Here is a 20,008-nt window from a genome sequence, read left to right on the forward strand (position 1 = left end):
CGGAGTGGAGCTACAATGGAGTGGAGACAACTTTCAATTAGGAGTACAAATACTATAGTTTCTCAAAACCGCGGAAACAAGATTAGACGTAAGTGTAACCACTTCGCATCGCTTAAACATAGCTTTAGTAGTAATTAACATTAAGTATTATCCGCAAGTGAGTCATTTGGACGGTTAGTTAACTCTGAATAAAGAAAACTACCAACTTATTGTACAACGACTCTGAGTGGTTAACGTGGCGAACTCCGGTGCCCAACATCACATGTCTGCGACATCGGGAACGCGATAGGTATATATTAAAGAAAAAGTGATAAATGTTTAAGGCACAGTACGCTGAAATTGAAAATAATTTATCGGTTTTTCAACTCTACTATAGTTTTGATCACGACGACTGCAAGTCTTATAAACTTGGCCTGCGTGCAACTCGCCGGGACCTCGAGTCTGTTCACCTGCCCCTCATCACGCTTATTAGCTTTCATATTTAATGTATTTTATTGTTGTTTTTTCGTTGTTGTCGTTTTCGTTTTGTTCTCCTTTGTAAGTCAAGCGTGATGAAAGCCTCTAAAATAAAAAAATAAACAAGACGCTCTTGGAGCGTGCACTGGGTTGCCCAATGTGCGGGTATGCTGGAGCTTATTTAACACCTAATCTTTGTTATGCACCGCTGCTGGGGGAGGGGGGAGGTACCACATGCAACTCAGTAAAAAAATGAAATAACACAAACTGTTGGTTAGGTTCGTCTGCGAATCAGCGACAGATTTCTTGTTCTAGACCATCAGCAACGTAAATATATATATGTACTTATTTGTGATTGGTTAATCTCTAAGCATCTTACTCTCATTGGCTGCTTAACGCAACGCTTCTTGCATAAAGAAAGCCACTGCGTAGGACACAGTGAAAATAAAGAGTAGCAAGTACGTAAGGTAATGAAATTCATGAGATCCCATGCTAAATGAAAAAGGCCAACAAAGCCACATACCTGTACTTCTACACGAGATTGGGCCACTAGTTCTTGTCTCTTTAACTTCTGCATTGTTGTCGTCTAAGCACCAGCATTCCTTGGTAGTGTGTTCACACTGGATCAGCTGCCAGCTTCCGTCTGGCTGACATCGAGGAGCAAACCTGCCTGTTGTCATGGCAACTCGACGAGCCTTTTCACAAGGAGACAGGTTATGATCTATGATACAAAATGACATGATTGAGAAATGGGAAAACATTACAGTCAAACTAAAGCGGTCTGTTGTAACAGCTTTTGTTTATTTATGGGTTCCTATCTCCATTGTCATTTCCCTTCTCCCCTCCCCTCCCCTGAAAAAAATATCTTCAAGTCGATTTACCTGGGTGAGCACAGTTTGGTCTCCTAGCAACAGATTGCATCCTTGTGTTAAGCACCTCCATGCCTTTGCGATCCACACACTGGCAAGTTTGACCATGACATTGAATCTCATCATAGCTTCCATCAGGCTTACACGCAGGCGCGTGTTGGTCGAACTTGTTGGACAATCGTTTCATGGCATGTTGGTATCTCCGTTGACAGGCAGTGAGCTCTGAACCTTGAGAATTGAAAATAGGGAAAAGAATAGCACATATTAGAGTTGCAATCTATTGCTTACTATCAATCACGTGACTTTTTGGAGTTGACTGGGGGGCAAACAAGCGGTTGACTGAGGGGCAACTAGCGGATGTTAAGCCAAAACATATCAAAATAAGTCCTCAAACTATTGCATTTGACTATTTCTACGACATGAAACCAGAAAATAATAGATCAAAACAAAGGGGGGGGAGGGGAGGGGGGTGTAAAATTGAGGGGGGATCGGGAAAATTTTGGTAGGAAAAAGGGGGATGGGCAAATTTTTATCAGAAAAATGGGGGGATGCACAATTTTTGGAAGAAACTACGAGACTTGCTTAGGGGGGATCGTATTTTTTTGCATGACTTAAGTGGGGTTGTTGAGAATTATTCCCCCTTCCCCCTGCCATACATTATGAACGCAGCCTTAGACACAGATATGATGCTAACCCGGAGTAAATGAGTCTGTAATCAGGGAACACAAAGGTAAAGTGGAACTCGAAAATGGTTTATTCTTTGACATACCAAAGTCAGGGCACACTATGTTCCCTTGTACTTTAGTGCTAGCCATTTCCATGCCATATTTATCGACACACCAACATGCGAGAGTACCAGGATCACATTGGACGTTCTCAAAATCTCCATTCTCCTTGCATTGTGGGACATATTGGGACATTTCTGGGTGCTTTATGGCTTCTTTGTGCATTCGCTGGCAAATAGTCAGGCCACCTAAAAGACAATTTGCAAGATAGAAAACCTATTTTGAGTGCGAAGTTATCGGAATTATTACACATAAACATTTTCGTATTTATAAAGGCACAGGCTCATCATGTGGTTATTCAGCTTTTAAAATATATATATAAGACAATGAAAAAATATTCAACCCTAATACTCCGAAATCAGCTGAAGGCATACTCCAATATCGGGTTAGGGATACTCCTAAATGAGGTGAATGGATACTCTTAAATAAGGTGAATGGATACTCTTAAATCAGGTTAAGGCATACTCCAAAATCGGGTTAGGGATACTCCTAAATGAAGTGAATGGATACTCTTAAATCAGGTGAATGGACACTCTTAAATCAGGTGAATGGACACTCCTAAATCAGGTGAATAGATACTCTTAAATCAGGCGAAGGGATACTCTTAAATCAGGTGAATGGATACTCTTAAATCAGGTGAATGGATACTCTTAAATCAGGTGAATGGATACTCTTAAATCAGGTGAAGGGATACTCCTAAATCAGGTGAATGGATGCTCCTAAATCAGGTGAATGGATACTCTTAAATCAGGTGAATGGATACTCTTAAATCAGGTGAATGGATACTCTTAAATCAGGTGAATTGATACTCTTAAATCAGGTGAAGGGATACTCTTAAATCAGGTGAATGGATACTCCTAAATCAGGTGAATGGATACTCCAAAATCGGGTTAGGGATACTCCTAAATGAGGTGAATGGATACTCCTAAATCAGGTGAATGAATACTCTTAAATCAGGTGAATGGACACTCCTAAATGAGGTGAATGGATACTCTTAAATCGGGTGAATGGATACTCCAAAATCGGGTTAGGGATACTCCTAAATGAGGTGAATGGATACTCTTAAATCAGGTGAATGTATGCCCTTAAATAAGGTAAATGAATACTCCTAAATAAGGTGAATGGATACTCCTAAATCAAGTGAATGGATACTCTTAAATCAGGTGAATGGATACTCTTAAATCAGGTTAAGGTGGCTCGACCCCCTCACGCTTGACCGCTACCTTCCACTTTTGGAACGCTAGTGCATAAACGTCTTTTATCCGATTGCAAATCTTTTTTGCACATAAGTCACATAAAGATTGAATTAATATTTGATGCAATTTTTAGTGAGATCGGACGTCATAACACGTGATTATGATGAAATATTTGTTTTCGTTTAGAAAATAATTTTAGCCTTGCAGAGCGTTCAACACTAAAATGCTTCGTACCACAAAATTATATACTGGATGCCTCCATTTGTGGGGATTTTTGAAAAAATCTATCTAGCTAATAATGAGATATTTGAGATTATTTAAATATAGTGCATAATCTACTTCAAAACTAAACAATGGATTTCATACGGCCGAAATTAATATTTCAGAGCTATACTCAGCATGATTAAAGCATGGCTCTCAGATGAAAAACTGTTTGGCTATATCATAGCCAGTTTTCTACGAATCTTACCCAAACTTGGCAAGTTAATGTCTTTTGTGAAAAGAAGGAACCTTAGAGCCTTGGTTACCATGAAAATAAGTCACGTGACCACAAGGCCGCCATCTTGGATTTTTAAACAAATCGTTTGTAGTCGTATTGAAACTACTTCAAAAGTCCTGAAAATCCATATTCCTTTTTATATTTGCAATACCTATATGGATTTAATTGGATATCTTGGAAATTATATTAAGTTTAATTTCTAGAATATTTTTAATTTTTTGGAAAATACAGAAAATATTCTAAAAATTAAACTTAATATAATTTCCAAGATATCCAATTAGATCCATATAGGTATTGCTAATATAAAAAGGAATATGGATTTTCAGGACATTTGAAGTAGTTTCAATACGACTACAAACGATTTGTTTAAAAAATCCAAGATGGCGGCCTTGTGGTCATGTGACCTGGTTTCCATGGTAACAGATATGCGGTAATTGCTTGCCTTGAAGAATTACTACTACGAGCCAAATTTGGGAAAGATTCGTAGTAAACTGTCAAAGATATGAATAAATAACTGATTTTCCATCACTTCCTCAAAAGAGCCATGCCTTAATGGTGCTGAGTATATTCACAAAAGTTATTGCTCATTTAGTTTTACTCTGTATCTAGTTTTAAAAGGAACATTTTGAAGGTAATCGACTTATGCGATTTTGTGAAAACGTATAGTGCAGAAGACGGAGTAAACATTTGATGCGCACTTTTCATCGCAGTTTTCTAGTCAATCTTACTAGATCTTCCATTATTCTAAAATTCGCTGATCATTTCTCTCAAAATTACGTCAGGATACAAATTAGAACTTAAACTAATATTACACAAAATTGCAAGACTATTGAACTTATTTAAAGCGATCTAAAGCGAACGAGAAATACAGAAAACATTGATCGTTTCCCAACGATTTGATGCTCTGGGAATTCTATTGTTTGCTAATGATCATAACATCAAATTCTTTCGCACCATGCACGGTCTCATCTCACTTGGCTGCTTTCCGATTTACCCCCGAAGTTTGGTAACAAACAGTTGTTTTTTTTTATTCAAACGTGGGACGTTTGTCATGATGTACTTTGTCAGTGTGAGTGTATAGAATCGGCGAACATGCCTCAAACTAAAACTTCAAGAAAGAAGCGAGCAAGACTTTTGAGTTTAGATAAAGAACCATACTTCGGGAGTAAATCGGAAAGCAGCCAAGCGAGATGAGACCGTGCATGGTGCGAAAGAATTTGGTGTTATGATCATTAGCAAACAATAGAATTCCCAGAGCATCAAATCGTTGGGAAACGATCAATGTTTTCTGTATTTCTCGTTCGCTTTAGATCGCTTTAAATGAGTTCAATAGTCTTGCAATTTTGCGTAATATTAGTTTAAGTTCTAATTTGTATCCTGACGTAATTTTGAGAGAAATGATCAGCGAATTTTAGAATAATGGAAGATCTAGTAAGATTGACTAGAAAACTGCGATGAAAAGTGCGCATCAAATGTTTGCCCCGTCTTCTGCACTATACGTTTTCACAAAATCGCATAAGTCGATTACCTTCAAAATGTTCCTTTTAAAACTAGATACAGAGTAAAACTAAATGAGCAATGAATTTTGTGAATATATAGCTCTGAAATATTAATTTCGGCCGTATGAAATCCATTGTTTAGTTTTGAAGTAGATTATGCACTATATTTAAATAATCTCAAATATCTCATTATTAGCTAGATAGATTTTTTCAAAAATCCCCACAAATGGAGGCATCTAGTATATAATTATGTGGTACGAAGCATTTTAGTGTTGAACGCTCTGCAAGGCTAAAATTATTTTCTAAACGAAAACGAATATTTCATCATAAAAAACTGCATCAAACATTAATTCAATCTTTATGTGACTTCTGTGCAAAAAAGATTTGCAATCGGATAAAAGACGTTTATGCACTAGCGTTCCAAAAGTGGAAGGTAGCGGTCAAGCGTGAGGGGGTCGAGCCACCTTAAATGCCCGGTAGTTTTTATTTATTTATTTATTCATTCATTCATTCATTCATCCATTCATTCATTCATTCATTCATTCATTCATTCATTCATTCATTCATTCATTCATTCATTCATTCATTCATTCATTCATTCATTTATTTATTTATTCATTTATATTCATTCATTTATTTATTTATTCATTCATTCATTCATTCATTTATTTATTTATTCATTCATTCATTATTTATTTATTCATTTATTTATTTATTTATTCATTTATTTATTTATTCATTCATTCATTCATTCATTTATTTATTTATTCATTCATTTATTTATTTATTTATTCAATAATTAATAATAACAATAATCTCTAATCAATAATCAATAATTAATAATTTTTAAATATTTATACATTTTTTCAAGATTGTAAAAATCGAATAGAATTTGTCCATTATTTAAATATGAATATGTTAATATATAATACTTACAAAGAAGAAGGAATTATAAGAAGAAAAACTGACTAATAAGGAAAATTGAAATATATATTAAATATATAACTATGTATCTTTATCTAAAAATCTACGTTAATAAGCTAAAAATCTAAATTTATAAAATGGCGCTTTCAGCAACCTGAATGTCTAAGTCTATGTTGTTTATATCATTATAAGTTCTTTTTATAGTCCTTGAGCCTCGTAGACATACAAGTGCAGATCTTAACAGAGAGAAACAAGTCTTGGCCCTAATCCATGCCATTGTTTTGTGGTACTCTTCACCTTTCTTTCGGGCTATCAGTTCAGCAAGCCTGCTGTGATATGTTTTGCATTCTTTACTCATACCTCCTGTTGTACAAAAGACAAGGGGAGTAAATGTTCCATGTTCGATTTCGTTCACTCTTTCGGTGTATTTCCGCTTCTTGTCATTTTCATGTAGCTTGTAGATTTTGGGTAGATCTAGATCTTTGTACGTATCTGCATTTGGGTGACAAACCCTTACGTCAAAAAAGGCAGAACGTTGCTTCTCCCAGAAACCTCGTGCATGGATGTCAAGTCTTGCGTCTGCAGCTTTGTTTGCTCCTTTGCTTAGTTTCTCATCTGAGATTGATTGTAACAAGGGCTCAATCTCTACGTCGTTACATACTGAGCTAAGAAGCTCAGCCTCCAGATTGCGTAATTTGTTGTGACGTTGAATTACGAATCCACCACGTTTACATATCATTGCGTGATCGACCGAGAAATCTTCACCACATACGCACTTTGATGGAATGTCTCTGAAAGACCAATTATAACGGAGACGTAAAGCGTCTCTAAATTCTCTCTTGTTCAAGTCGAATCCCATTTCCTTAAGAGGAATTACAGTTAATTATTTATTTATTTATTTATTTATTTATTTATTTATTTATTTATTTATTTATTTATTTATTTATTTATTTATTTGTTTGTTTGTTTGTTTATTTATTTATTTATTTATTTATTTTATTTTTATTATTTGACGATCGATTTCTCGACCTCAACGGATTTTAATCTATTGAAATTTTTAGTTATTTTTAGTAGGCATAGTTTTTAGGTCACCCATCCAGGTTCTAACTTTGCCCAGCCGGACTTGACTTTTTGTAATAATATGGAAGCCCATGTTTTTTCCACTGGACCACGGTTTCAGTTGAATCAGCATAACAATAGCCGTGAAAAGAATTCACCGAATAGACTAGACTTTTTAACATTATACTTTCAACCGATTCCGTGCGCGGCAGAGATGCAAGGGATTAGCCGATATGGTCTGGGGGCCGGCTGGTCTCTCCCCTGATGCTTCGGCTAGAACATTTTCTTGCGTAATTCGTACACCCAAGGGCAGAAGGATTTAATCGCCGTCAGGTCCGAAGTCCATACGACGCCTCAGCTCTGCGGATGTCTCGGGGGTATGGCAAATTAGAATCGATTTTTTTTTTTTTTTGAATTTCTGTCACTGGGTACTGGGTTCGAACCCCATCGTATCCTGATAATTTTTTTTTTCGATTAAATTCATATTTAATATAATCAACTTTTTAATATCTTTTTAGAAAGAGCGAATACCCTTTTCCTTTTTACACATACTCAAAAATTACAGTTAAGTAAGCAAATATAAAGGATAATGATATTAAAAAAATTTCCGGTCATAAGAGTAGACACGTTGATATTTATCGTTGCAGATTGAAAAGGCTTTCGACCTTCAAGCCCAGATTGACGTAAGTAAATTCTCAAAAAACTTAAATACAAACCGAGAAGAAAACATTATTCTATGATTTTAATTTTAAGCTCGAAAAAAATAGAAAGGAAAGCGATCTGGAAATTACCTGGAAATGGTATCAAGTATTTTTCCTTTTCAGTGACAAAAAGGTGTCCACTTTCATTTGCATTTATGATAGTGATAATCAGAGTGATAATTAGCGTTTGCAAAAATGTCATCAAATTCACAAATAGACATCAGTTTTTGTGTCTGTCCTCTTATTGACGATAAAAGCGTCATCACATTGTCAAAGTAATGTGGATACCACTCCGCATACTACTTTGACAATGTGATGACGAAATGTATCGCCAATAAGAGGACAGACACATAAAAAACTGATGTCTATTTGTTTTTTACAATAACAAAAACGATAAAAACTTCTCATTTTTAGCGATCAAAACAACCAATGGAAAGAGCGCGCGCTCGTTGACGTCAGCTTTATCTGTCTGTCCTCTTATTGATGATAACAAAATAACCATACCTTTCGTCTTACACTGTGGTTTTCCCACGTTAAAAGTGATTTCAGAGCCGCTCAGTAACTCTCCAGTTTCTCGATCTACACATGAACAAGTAGAGTTAGGTCCTTGGCATTGAACAATTCTGAATCTACCATCTTCTTCACACTGAGGAATCAATCGACCGAGTTCTGAGTTCTTAGATGCATCGATGTATTGACGCTGGCATCTTGTAATCTGCGCATCTGAAGAAATTAGAAATATAAATAGGGTTCGTATTCACGCTATTGAGAGTTTGTTGCCATACTGTAGGTATTAAAGTTAACAAATGGTGTTACTGAAAGATTTACCAGCGGACAAAGAATGCCTTCAAATAATGATTTCAAAAAAGTTGGTCATCAAAAACCTACAAAGCTGAGACCGCTGAGGATCTTGGGAAACATTTCGTTTCCAACAAGTGAAGCTTTGATACAAACTACAGCTTGAGGATGCTCGCATGAGGTGAAACTGGACGAGAAAGTGGGCTTTCAAAGTGTTTGTGTTGTTGAAGTTGTACATTTGTTACCGTATCGGTAGTATTTGTTAATGTTTTGACGCTAAGATGAGGCTATCCCTAAGAAAAAGAGTCTGTAAACAAGGAAGACAGCAGTGATGTTCGCATGTAGAAATAGTCTATAAGAAAACGCCACGAATAATACTTACTCATTGTTGGACACAAAAGGGGCGCACGTGTTTTTGTTCCAGGCATTTCTTTACCATGGGGATCCACGCACCAACAGTGACCGGTCAGCGGTGAGCATTGTACACTCTCGTAAGTGTCGTCTTGTTTACATTGAGGTAAGTGTTCACCATCAAATCGTTTGTCTTTGTTTTTCTTCCTTTCAACGTCGCATAGACGAGGGCCTAAAAGAATTTAGAAAAGTTGAATTCAAATGCTAATGTATCGGATTTTGCACTGCAGATAGAATCATTCGAGCGGTTTTCGTGGGAATGGGAAATGTAAACGATGCGGTAAGTTTGTAGCCTTAGTTGAGCCGTACAGTTAGGGACTTTAAGATTTGCAAAATCTACGACGGCGACGTCAACCGGAAGTGTAAAGAATTTATATTTGGGGTTCTGTTTATTGGAGAATTCATTCAAAACATTGTCAGTAAAGTCAACTCATCCACAGGGAAGACAGACTTCGAAGTCGCGAAACCCCAAAGTGTAGTTATTTACACTTGCGGTAGACGTCGCCGTCGTAGATTTTGCAAATATGAAAGTCCCTACTAAAGACCTTTAGCATCAGTAGTTTTACCTATAACCCTAACCACTAACCACTAGGCATCAGGCCCAGAAGCAAGCCCGCAATCACGAAGATTTAACACTCTGCATCAATGCAGTTCAATTTGGCGGCTCTTCCAGCAGCAACTTCGTTATGACGTCTTGCTATAACGTCGTGCTTAAGGTCTCTAGCATCCTAAAGGCCGATTAAGACGGTACGATTTTCGCCTACGATTATCGTATACAACACGCTCGCGTCTGTCGTAGGCGAGTTGTAGGCTTGATTTATGCGCTACGACTCGAGTTGTAGGATGGCGCGAGCGTGTTGCATGGCGATAGTTTTAGGCGAAAATCGTACCGTCTAAACCAGCCTTAAGGTATAGCCGTACATAACTACGCATTGAATTTTGATTGAGAAACAACGAAAAGCCATTACCGCTGTAAGTCAGTGCCGTTTATCATTTTGATCATACACACTCATACCTTGAGCTGAACAATCAATCTTCTGACCAATAGGTGTTCTAGTTCCAGGCATTTCCGATCCCTTCTCGTCCATACAAAAGCAATACGACCCGTGACATTGCTTCTTCTGGAAGTGTCCATCTCCTGTACACCTTGGAGTGAAGATGCTTTGTCTATGGCTGTTAACTGCATCCATGTAGAGTTTCATACAAGGGGACATGTCTGCCCTCTGTGCTGAGAATTAAAAAAATCATATATGAGGACACCTCGAATATTAATTTCAACATATCTTTGAGTTTGTTCTGTAAAGTATTCGATCTTGATATCTGTGGTGAAGGGCGACGGTGAACTTTAAAGTGCATATCAAGGGAAAAAATATTTTCAAAATCCCTTATATGTGAACAGTGTAGTAGTATGGTTGCAGTATTTTTGTATGTGGACTTCTCTTTTCACAGATATAAATATTTGAAATATCAATATGCAAATGAGATGACGTAAATTCAAGAATGGGTTACATTTTGCAGTGTGATTTATGACAAGTGTTCTGAAGTACAATAACCCAAAAGTGTACTAAAGCCATATATTTCAGTCATAAGGATGATTTGCAAATGAAAAAACAGCAGTACTTTCCACAACAGCATTTTTGTATAACAAATTAGTCTTGAAATTATGTCATCTCATTTGCATATTGATATTTCAAATGTTTATGTCTCCGAAAAGAAAATTTGACATACAAAAATACTGCAACCATACTACTAGCTACACTTAACATATAAGTGATCATGATTCAAAAAAAAATTCTTCGATATACACTTTAAAGTCAGGTTTCTAGTTTATGATTTAGTTTTCACAATAAAATTCGTAAAACAAAATCTAACTGTTTGAGAAGCTTTAAATTATCAAAAGTCGGGAGAACAGAAAAGCCCTGTTGCACTAAATGGCTCTTTTGACGACTTACACCCATGAGGTTCATGTGGATTTGGCGGGAACTTTCGCGCCAAAACTGACGCGCGCGTTGGCACCTCCAGCACAGGGACTCTTACTACGGCACTGTTCGATATTAACTATTTGCATTTAATAATGCTTTTAAAACCTCGTTTAATACTTTTAAAACCACTTCGACAGGAGCACGAAAACAATTCAAGCAACATATGATTTTCATTGTCCATTGTTTTGCTAACGTTATAGCATACTCGGGATTCCATTTCTGATCCCATAATCGAGCTGTGATTAGCTGTCAAACACTGCTTTTCCAGCTAAAGTCGTTTCACTATATAATCTAATAATCAATGGACTACTTCCACGATACGGCGGTCATCTTGGATCGGAAGGCATCATGGGGCGTCCAGGAGGCAAATAAAGCTTTGTTTCAGTAATGACGTCGATTGGCCTTGAAGAGCTCAGGACAAGAGAATACGAGAGTTGAATTAAGAAGGCATATCGACCAAGACAAAGGATAGAAAAATGTTTTGTTTGGTTTTGCCCCTGGTAAAATGACCGCCGTATATTGTCGAAGAAGCCATTGAATAGGTTGTAGCATACCTTTGCATTTGACTTCACACAACATTTTGGAAGCAAATCGATTAGCGTTTCCACGGCAACCACCATAAATGAACCTTCTACATTCACCAATGTTTTGATCGAAGAACCATCTTGGAATGTGTGCTTCGCAGGGACCGGTAGACTTGGGAAGCTTGCAGATGTCGCCAGCTATTAACAATAAAAAAGCTATTTAAAAAATATATACACTTATTTCAATAAAGTTAGTTACCTGAAAAGCTACAAAGCTGAGACCGACAAGGATTATGGGTAGATACACTTTACATATTTCAACCGCTTGATAACTGTTAATGGACTTTAGATCTTCTACCAGTTACAAGTTAACCTCCTCTGAGCATCCTCAACTGCTGCAGTTTATGTCAAAAGCTTTACTTGTTGGATATAAAACATTTCCCCATGATTCTCAGCGATCACAGCTTTCTAGGTTTTTGGTGACTAACTTTATTGAAATAAGTATATATTGCTTGAAGCAGAGATGATATCATAAATTATCAAGACAAGGCTGTATATCTAACAGGAACAATATAATATTTATTTGCACCAGCACTTCTCTTGGTCTCTTCTTTCTCACCTCAATTCCTGCTTGCTTCATAACTGCACACAGACTGTTTGTCCGTATGCAGATATATAAAACAGCCTTGGTCTTGATGATTGTTTAATATCATGCTTGACCACACGCAATATATAAGCTAATCGCAAGCGTTTTTTTATTTTCTTCAATATGTTCTAACTTACCCCATTGTCCGCACGCTGCCTGGCATTGCTTTGCTGTTTTAAAGTTGTTTTCATTTTGGCCACAACCGCTGTACACAAAGGGATGACATGTTCTCGACGTCTTTTCAAAATACCAACGAACTTCATGTTGGTTGCAGTAACCATAACGACGTGGCAACATGCATGAGGCTTTTGATTTCTTGGACCAATCAGAATTGCCCGGTTCTTCTCTATTGTCTAGTAAGAAAAATCGACATATGAAAAATATGAAACAATGTTGGAACGAGTTTCATCGGGAATCAAGGGTAGACAGTATAACAATATGGCAATCGCCCCTCACCTTTGCGGTCTCAGGTGACACGGCTAAAACACCGCTGATTGGCTAATTAAATATCAACTGAGAGTGCGCAATGTGGCTAACCGCTGAATTTATCGCAGGCGCTCTGACAAAATGGCGGACGAGGAAAGGATTCCTGTTGAGCATTTTTCCTTCCGAAAATCGCAGCTTTTATCTCAAACACCTTGATTATATGACTATATGCCGTAGTTTATCATGAAAACTAAACAGATGAGTAACACGATGTCCATAAGATGGTAAATTGTCAATTTTTCAGTCTGATTCGGACAATTCGGATCATTATCATTGCCATTATCATAACGATAACGATGTTACACGAAGTTACACGTTACGACGTTACACGGCGTTACACGACGTTACGCAGCGTTACGGATATTACACGGCGTTACACGGTACACAACGTTACACGTTATACGACGTTACACGTAAGACGAAGTTAGACGGCGTTACATGGCGTTACACGACGTTACTCGCTGTTACACGAAGTTACACGTTACAAGGCGTTACACGGTATTACACGATGTTACACTACGTGACACGGCGTTACACGACATTACACGACGTTACGCGGCGTTACGCGATATTACACGATGTTACACGACGTTACACAATCGCCTTCAAAACTACTTACCATTAACGGTGATATTTACAAATGCCTCAGCAATAGATGAACCATCATACGCCTCACATCTATAAACCCCTTCGTCGGACATGCGCACCTTGGGCATGATGAGGGATTCCTTCATGGGGATCATGTGAGGCGGGAGGCTGTCGATTTCTAGTTTAAACCACGTGATTGATATTGGCTTGCCAAGGAAGGAACATGTGATCTTTCCTGGATAACCTACGTCGAGGACGACGGATTTTTGATGTAAGGGACTGAGTAATAAATTACGCGACTCTATGGAAAAAGAACAAAAGCACAACTTAAGATATAACATAAAACTTTCAATCGCATTTCAGTAGATGTGAAATGTGCGCTTTTCATGAAATTTTCAATACAGGGGAGCTGAATGAATTAAGAGGCCGTACGAAAGTTTTCCCTAAGCCTTCTTAGATTTGCATCATTCAGGAACTTTAATCATCATCATTATCATCATCATCATCATCATAATACGTCATCATATTACGTCGTCATCGTCATCATCATCCGTCATCATCATCACCTTCCGTCATCATTAATATCAAAATCATCATCAATATCAAAATCATCATCATCATCATCATCTTCATCATCATCAGTCATCATCATCATCGGTCACCATCATTATCATCATCATCTTCCGTCATCATCAATATCAAAATCATCATTGATATCAAAATCATCATCATCATCATCTTCTTCATCCTCATCATCAGTCATCATTACCATCATCATCAGTCATCATCATCATCATCATCATCAACGTCATCATAAAAAGCAGAAACAGCATTATCATCATAAATATCATCATCATCACAATGACCATCATCATCATTATCAACAGCGATATCTTCATAAAAATAAATATACCGATATCAGTGCTATTTTCAGTGAAATAAATTCCCAGATTCTCACTTTGTACCCTTAAACGTTTCCTTCTCATAAAAGCCATGTTTTTCATTAATTTCTAAAAATTACTGCATAAAAGCTATCCTTCAAATGATGTTACAAGTTCTGCATTGATTTTATGCTAAAATACTTAAGGAATATTCTGTCCCGATTCGACACTCCACCTAAAAAAAGTCCAGTCCAAGGAGTAAATCCAGATTCTGATTTTCCACAATTTTGGATTTTAGCACTAAAAATACCAAATTCTAAAAAAGCAAGTGAAATAGGTATCAATGGTGTTATTTCTTTTAGTTTTGTCGCACAAAAAAGGGCTTTTACGAGCATCAAATGCATTAGCCCGCAAGCTACTTGTAAGCCATTGTTCACACCCTCCACTCATCCAGTGAATTGGGAAGTACAAGTGGACTTTTGGCAGCACAAACCTAAACTATATTCTTCCATTAAGTTTGTTTTATCAGTATAATTTTTCGTTCTTGCATTAACCAAAACGTATAACGTTTCGACTATGAAAAAGGTTCTTTATATATAGATGTAAAAAACTTACTCTCTCAGTCATCGTCTCATGTAGTTCACATCCAGCGAAAGGACCTTTGAAGATTATAATGCGGTTTATAATCAACTCCTATCCAATATTAGTCTATTAGATTTATTTTAATCTATTTCATTTATGAGTTGTTTTTTTTTTTTCTTTTTTTTTGGCGTTTACCAAAACATACATAATTTATGGTTACGAAAAAGGTCCTTTCACTGGATGTGAAATAGTTATGGTCTCATGTAGTTCACATGCAGTGAAAGGACCTTTGAAGCTTATAATGCGGTTTATAATCAACTCCTATCCAATATTAGTCTATTAAATTCATTTTCGGCTCCTGATCAATTATTCTTATCTATATTTGTTCATTAGTTGTTTGTTTTTTTTTTGTCTGTTACATATATTTTATTTATTTTCTTATTTAGTGCGTTTACCAAAACATACATAATTTATGGTTACGAAAAAGGTCCTTTCACTGGATGTGAAATAATCATGATCTAATGGAGTTCACATCCAGTGAAAGGACCTTTGAAGCTCCTGATCAATTATTCTTATCTATATTTGTTCATTAGTTTTTTTAACTGCTACATCTTTTTTTTTTAATTATTTATTTAGTGCGTTGACCAAAACATATATAATTTTTGTATTACGAAAAAGGTCCTTTCACCGGATGTGAAAGCGAGCAAGGACTTCAACCTCAAAAAAATATTGTGCAACCTCTTCTCTGTACGCAAAAAAGATAACGTGCAAGGGTTAAGCCAAAAAAATAAATATCATGCAACCAAAATCCCTGCAATCCCATAGGCATATAGGCATAGTACGTTTTTAGGTCACCCATCCAGGTTCTAACTTTGCCCAGCCGGACTTGACTTTTGGTAATGATATGGAAGCCCAAGTATTTTCCACTGGACCACGGTTTCAGGTGAATCAGCATAACAATAGCCATGAAAACAATGCACCGGATAGACTAGACTTTTTAACATTATACTTTCAACCGATTCCGTGCGTTGCAGAGATGCAAGGGATTAGCCGATATGGTCTGGGGGCCGGCTGGTCTCTCCCCTGATGCTTCGGCTAGAACATTTTCTTGCGTAATTCGTACACCCAAGGGCAGAAGGATTTAATCGCCGTCAGGTCCGAAGTCCATACGACGCCTCAGCTCTGCGGATGTCTCGGGGGTATGGCAAAGTGGGATCGATTTTTTCTCTTTTTTTTTTCTTTCTTTCTTTTTTTCTTTTTCTTTTTCTTTTTCTATTTCTTTTTTTCTTTTTCTTTCTTTCTTTCTTTCTTTCTTTCTTTCTTTCTTTCTTTCTTTCTTTCTTTCTTTCTTTCTTTCTTTCTTTCTTTCTTTCTTTCTTTCTTTCTTTCTTTCTTTCTTTCTTTCTTTCTTTCTTTTCATTTTCTTTCGTTCGGTTTGAATGCCATTGTATACAGATAATATATTGTGTTTTTTTTTTTAAAAAAAAGTATCATCATAAATTTATTAACATCTTCTTAGAAAAAACACATTTTATTTTAGGCCTAGGGCAAACGTCGAACTTTCCATGCACCGAACTTAAAGAATGCCACCTCATTATCACCTGATATCCATTGTTTTTAATGAGTTCAGTGCACGGAAAGTTCGACGTTTGCCCTAGGCCTTAGTTATTTTAGTTAATTTAAAAAAGCCATCTAATTCGGTGACTGCCGGTCAACGATTTCAAAACACTAAATGCTCGGGTCAACTACGAGACTAATTTGGTAAACAAAATGTAGTTTGGAATAGCTTGGCACTCCTAATCATGATAGGATAGTTTGGTTTATGTTATTGCATGGATCGGGCTAGAGTTCTTATAAACCACAGTTGTCCCAATACACTATAAAGTCATTTTAATTTTCATCACTGCAGCATCCCAATAATGTGATGCACTGGCCGATACAGACGGTACGGTTCCTATTGGTCCATACGAGGCCCTCCTTCGAAAACGTTTTGCAAATATTTTCGATTCTGATAGGCTAAGATTTTTTTGGCTAAGAAAATTCGTCGAGCATGCGCAGTAAGAAATAAAGGCTCTGGGTACGAGATCGCTGGTAGTTGAGAAGAGAAGAAGAAATAATAGAAGAACAAGTAAAGAACATAAAATATCCAAATACCATTTACTCACTCATATCACAAGGCCTGTTGAGCTCAACCCTGATATGTTGCCCAAGCAAACAAGAGGTTCTGTTGAGTGCGCATGCGCTGGAGTATGTAACGCCATCGCTACCACAAACACGGGTACTTTCCCTCTCGTCAGGACACGATTTCAAACAATGACATTGGGGATTGTTTCCTTGATTCAAGTCACAGTATTCCCCTGGGTATGGACATTCGATAGAAGCACACAGAACTGGAAAACAGAATCACAATACGAGTTAACATTTGCTGGGTTTACGTGACGCCATATCCGGTCTCGTGCGGACTGTTTATCAGCTGAATCACAGTTTTCAATGGTCACTGGGTCACCACTATTTAGAGCAGATGTTGAGATTCAAAATTTTAACCGGCTTATTCAAGTTCAGCAATTGCTTATACTATCAATCACGTGAATTTTTAGAGTTGACTGGGGGGCAAACAAGCGGTTGAATGAGGGGCAACTAGCGGATGTTAAGTCAAAACATGTCAAAATAAATCCTCAAACTATTGCATTTGTCTGTTTCTACGACATGAAACTTGAAAACAAGAGATCAAAACAACCTCCAAGATTCTACAAGCCATTAAAACACAGCTATTACAGGAAGTGACGTCTATTGATAGCAACCTATTATCCCCGAGGAAGTCAAACGACACAGACATGGAGTTAAACGCATAGAATATTGCATGTACTGGAATAGGCCTTTTGCAGCTAAGCAATCACGTGCTGAATAATTCACTGATAGCAAATGAGTGAAAATTTTGATTCCCATGGGTGAAATTTACTGAAAAGCAAACAAACTTTCTACAACCTGTTTTGAGAGATCGTAATAAAAATGCATTTCGTAACACACTGGATACACATCTTTTCATTCGGTCCTTTACAAGTAGCTAAAAAGAATCACCAATTTAATATAAAAACATAAATTTTGCCCTCCAGTACAGACACGTGAACGTTAACTGCAAAGGGCCTATTGTGTGTGTATGCGTGACAATGAGCCAAATCAGAACCAGAATATTCAAACAGAATTGTTATCCCACCATTAAAGAAAATGATCAACAACTATTTATTATATAGATATCGATGAAATACCAGGTTTTCTCTAGTGTCGAAAACTTGATATCTTTCACCAGTGGAAGATACCATATCTTTCACACGTGAAGATATCGCTGTTGAATCGGCTTGCTATTTTAATAAAGAATTTTTGAGCTTTTGTTTTATTTGAGTTTCATCGATATCTATATAATAAACAGAATATTACATGGTCGCTTGGAGATACGAATTTTATCTTCTCGTGTTCAATTTAGATATCTCACTCGTGCGCTGCGTTTACTTGTGAGATATCAATTGAACACGAGAAGATAAAATTCGTATCTCCGCGCACCCATGTAATATCCTCTATATACTCACTGTCTCTGCATGTATCTCGGTAAACTAAAAGTCCCGGATAAGGATTGCAGGAGTTACCAAAAGCGCAACACCTGAAAAACAATAAGTTACCGTCACGAACTAACACAGGTATCCCAAAACTAGTATTGACATTGATCAATGATATAAACTTATTTCAATAAAGTTAGTCACCAAAAACCTAGAAAGCTGAGATCACTGAGCATCATGGGAAACTTTTCATATCAAAAAAATCACATATATACAAATACATATAAATACATATTAATACAAACTGCAACTCGATGATGCTAAGAAGAGGTGAGACTGTAACCGGTAAAAAATTCGCAAGTCCATGAACAAATATCAAGCGGTTGAACGTGTAAAATGTATCTACCCATAATCCTTGTCGGCCTCAGCTTTATAGCTTTTCAGGTGACTAACTTTATTGAAATAAGTGTATCTCAAATTCTGGATAGCTCGCTCAATTAAAAAATCTCAATCACTATACCAGCGCCCTATGTGCATATGCAGCAAGCAAAAACGGCTCTCGAAATGAGATTGCAAATATCTACGTGCAAATAACGGTTTAATCATGAACAGTGCAGAAATCACGTGTTTGAATGCAAATGACGCTTTGAGCATGCGCACTAAAAACCACTAATCCAAGTAAACATGGCTTTGCAAATCACCTTTAACTCAAAAAACCCAAAACTTACCGTTTGCAATTGTTTTTATAACAATATCGAGTCTTGGCAGCCTTGCAGGCTTCGTTACTTCTGTGCTCTTCCAAAGTTGCTGAATTTGAGGGGCACGTTTCTTCAAACACGCAAAAAAAAAAAATTAAATTGTATACTAAATAAACCCTTTTAGTTTGGACGTAATGTTTTCTCATTTCGGACCATGCTTCATTCCCTAGAGTAACATTTCTTTGTTTAACGGTTGCGCATGAGAAGACACATGAATATAGATACAATTCAAACAAAGAATCTTATTCTCAAGAGAATGACACATGGTCTAAACTTTGAAAAAATTACGCCCAAGATAAAGAACTCTTTCTTGATTCAAGCGTTTCACTTTTCTTCGAATAAAATATATAAGTCTATCAATATTTCTGTATGAGATTGTAAGGAAAGTTCTTACCGACACTGGACGAGTCATGCGGCAGATTTCCAGTTGTTTGGGATGGTTGTTGTGAAACTGTGGAAAAATGAACGAAACATTAGTTGTGAAGTCCTTAGGCCAAGAAAAAGAAAACACTGGCAAAAACACTTGCAAAACATACAAGGAATCAAACAAAACAAAAGCTATGCGTTCCTGAATTTGCTACGTGCTTTCATGTTCTCTTTAATTCTTACACTTTCGTGGCTTTTTAAAAATTAAATGACGTTGGTTTTTTTTTTTTTTTTTTTTTTTTTTTTTCCCTTCACAAATAAATATCAAACACTAAAAAGAAATAATGAATTTCTAAACCTCACCCACAAGTTTATATATTTAAAAAAATTATCGTTTTTCGTCGCAGTTCTGGGATTTTTTTAAGCTGAAGGAAAAAGGGTAAAACA

General features: G+C 36.8%; 1 protein-coding gene across 2 annotated transcripts in view; it reads right to left on the reverse strand.

The window, feature by feature from the left end:
- LOC116288616 (uncharacterized) overlaps positions 1 to 20,008 on the reverse strand; it is a 50,225-nt gene that overhangs the window by 27,962 nt on the left and 2,255 nt on the right. For both annotated transcript variants that reach the window (XM_089040527.1, XM_089040528.1), the window contains exons 2-14: positions 19,590 to 19,646; positions 19,166 to 19,265; positions 18,471 to 18,541; positions 17,052 to 17,276; positions 13,455 to 13,724; positions 12,487 to 12,702; positions 11,734 to 11,901; positions 10,213 to 10,425; positions 9,169 to 9,369; positions 8,493 to 8,711; positions 2,095 to 2,298; positions 1,338 to 1,553; positions 980 to 1,177 (exon numbers count right to left, since the gene is read on the reverse strand). In XM_089040527.1, the coding sequence (XP_088896653.1) occupies positions 980 to 1,177; positions 1,338 to 1,553; positions 2,095 to 2,298; positions 8,493 to 8,711; positions 9,169 to 9,369; positions 10,213 to 10,425; positions 11,734 to 11,901; positions 12,487 to 12,702; positions 13,455 to 13,724; positions 17,052 to 17,276; positions 18,471 to 18,541; positions 19,166 to 19,265; positions 19,590 to 19,646 (2,358 nt within the window). The remainder of the gene's footprint in view (positions 1 to 979; positions 1,178 to 1,337; positions 1,554 to 2,094; positions 2,299 to 8,492; positions 8,712 to 9,168; positions 9,370 to 10,212; positions 10,426 to 11,733; positions 11,902 to 12,486; positions 12,703 to 13,454; positions 13,725 to 17,051; positions 17,277 to 18,470; positions 18,542 to 19,165; positions 19,266 to 19,589; positions 19,647 to 20,008) is intronic.

Source organism: Actinia tenebrosa, unplaced genomic scaffold (genome assembly GCF_029948245.1).
Source record: "Actinia tenebrosa isolate PJP-AT-01 unplaced genomic scaffold, QUT_ActTen_1.0 PGA_scaffold7__59_contigs__length_16204524, whole genome shotgun sequence".
Lineage (NCBI taxonomy): Eukaryota > Metazoa > Cnidaria > Anthozoa > Actiniaria > Actiniidae > Actinia > Actinia tenebrosa.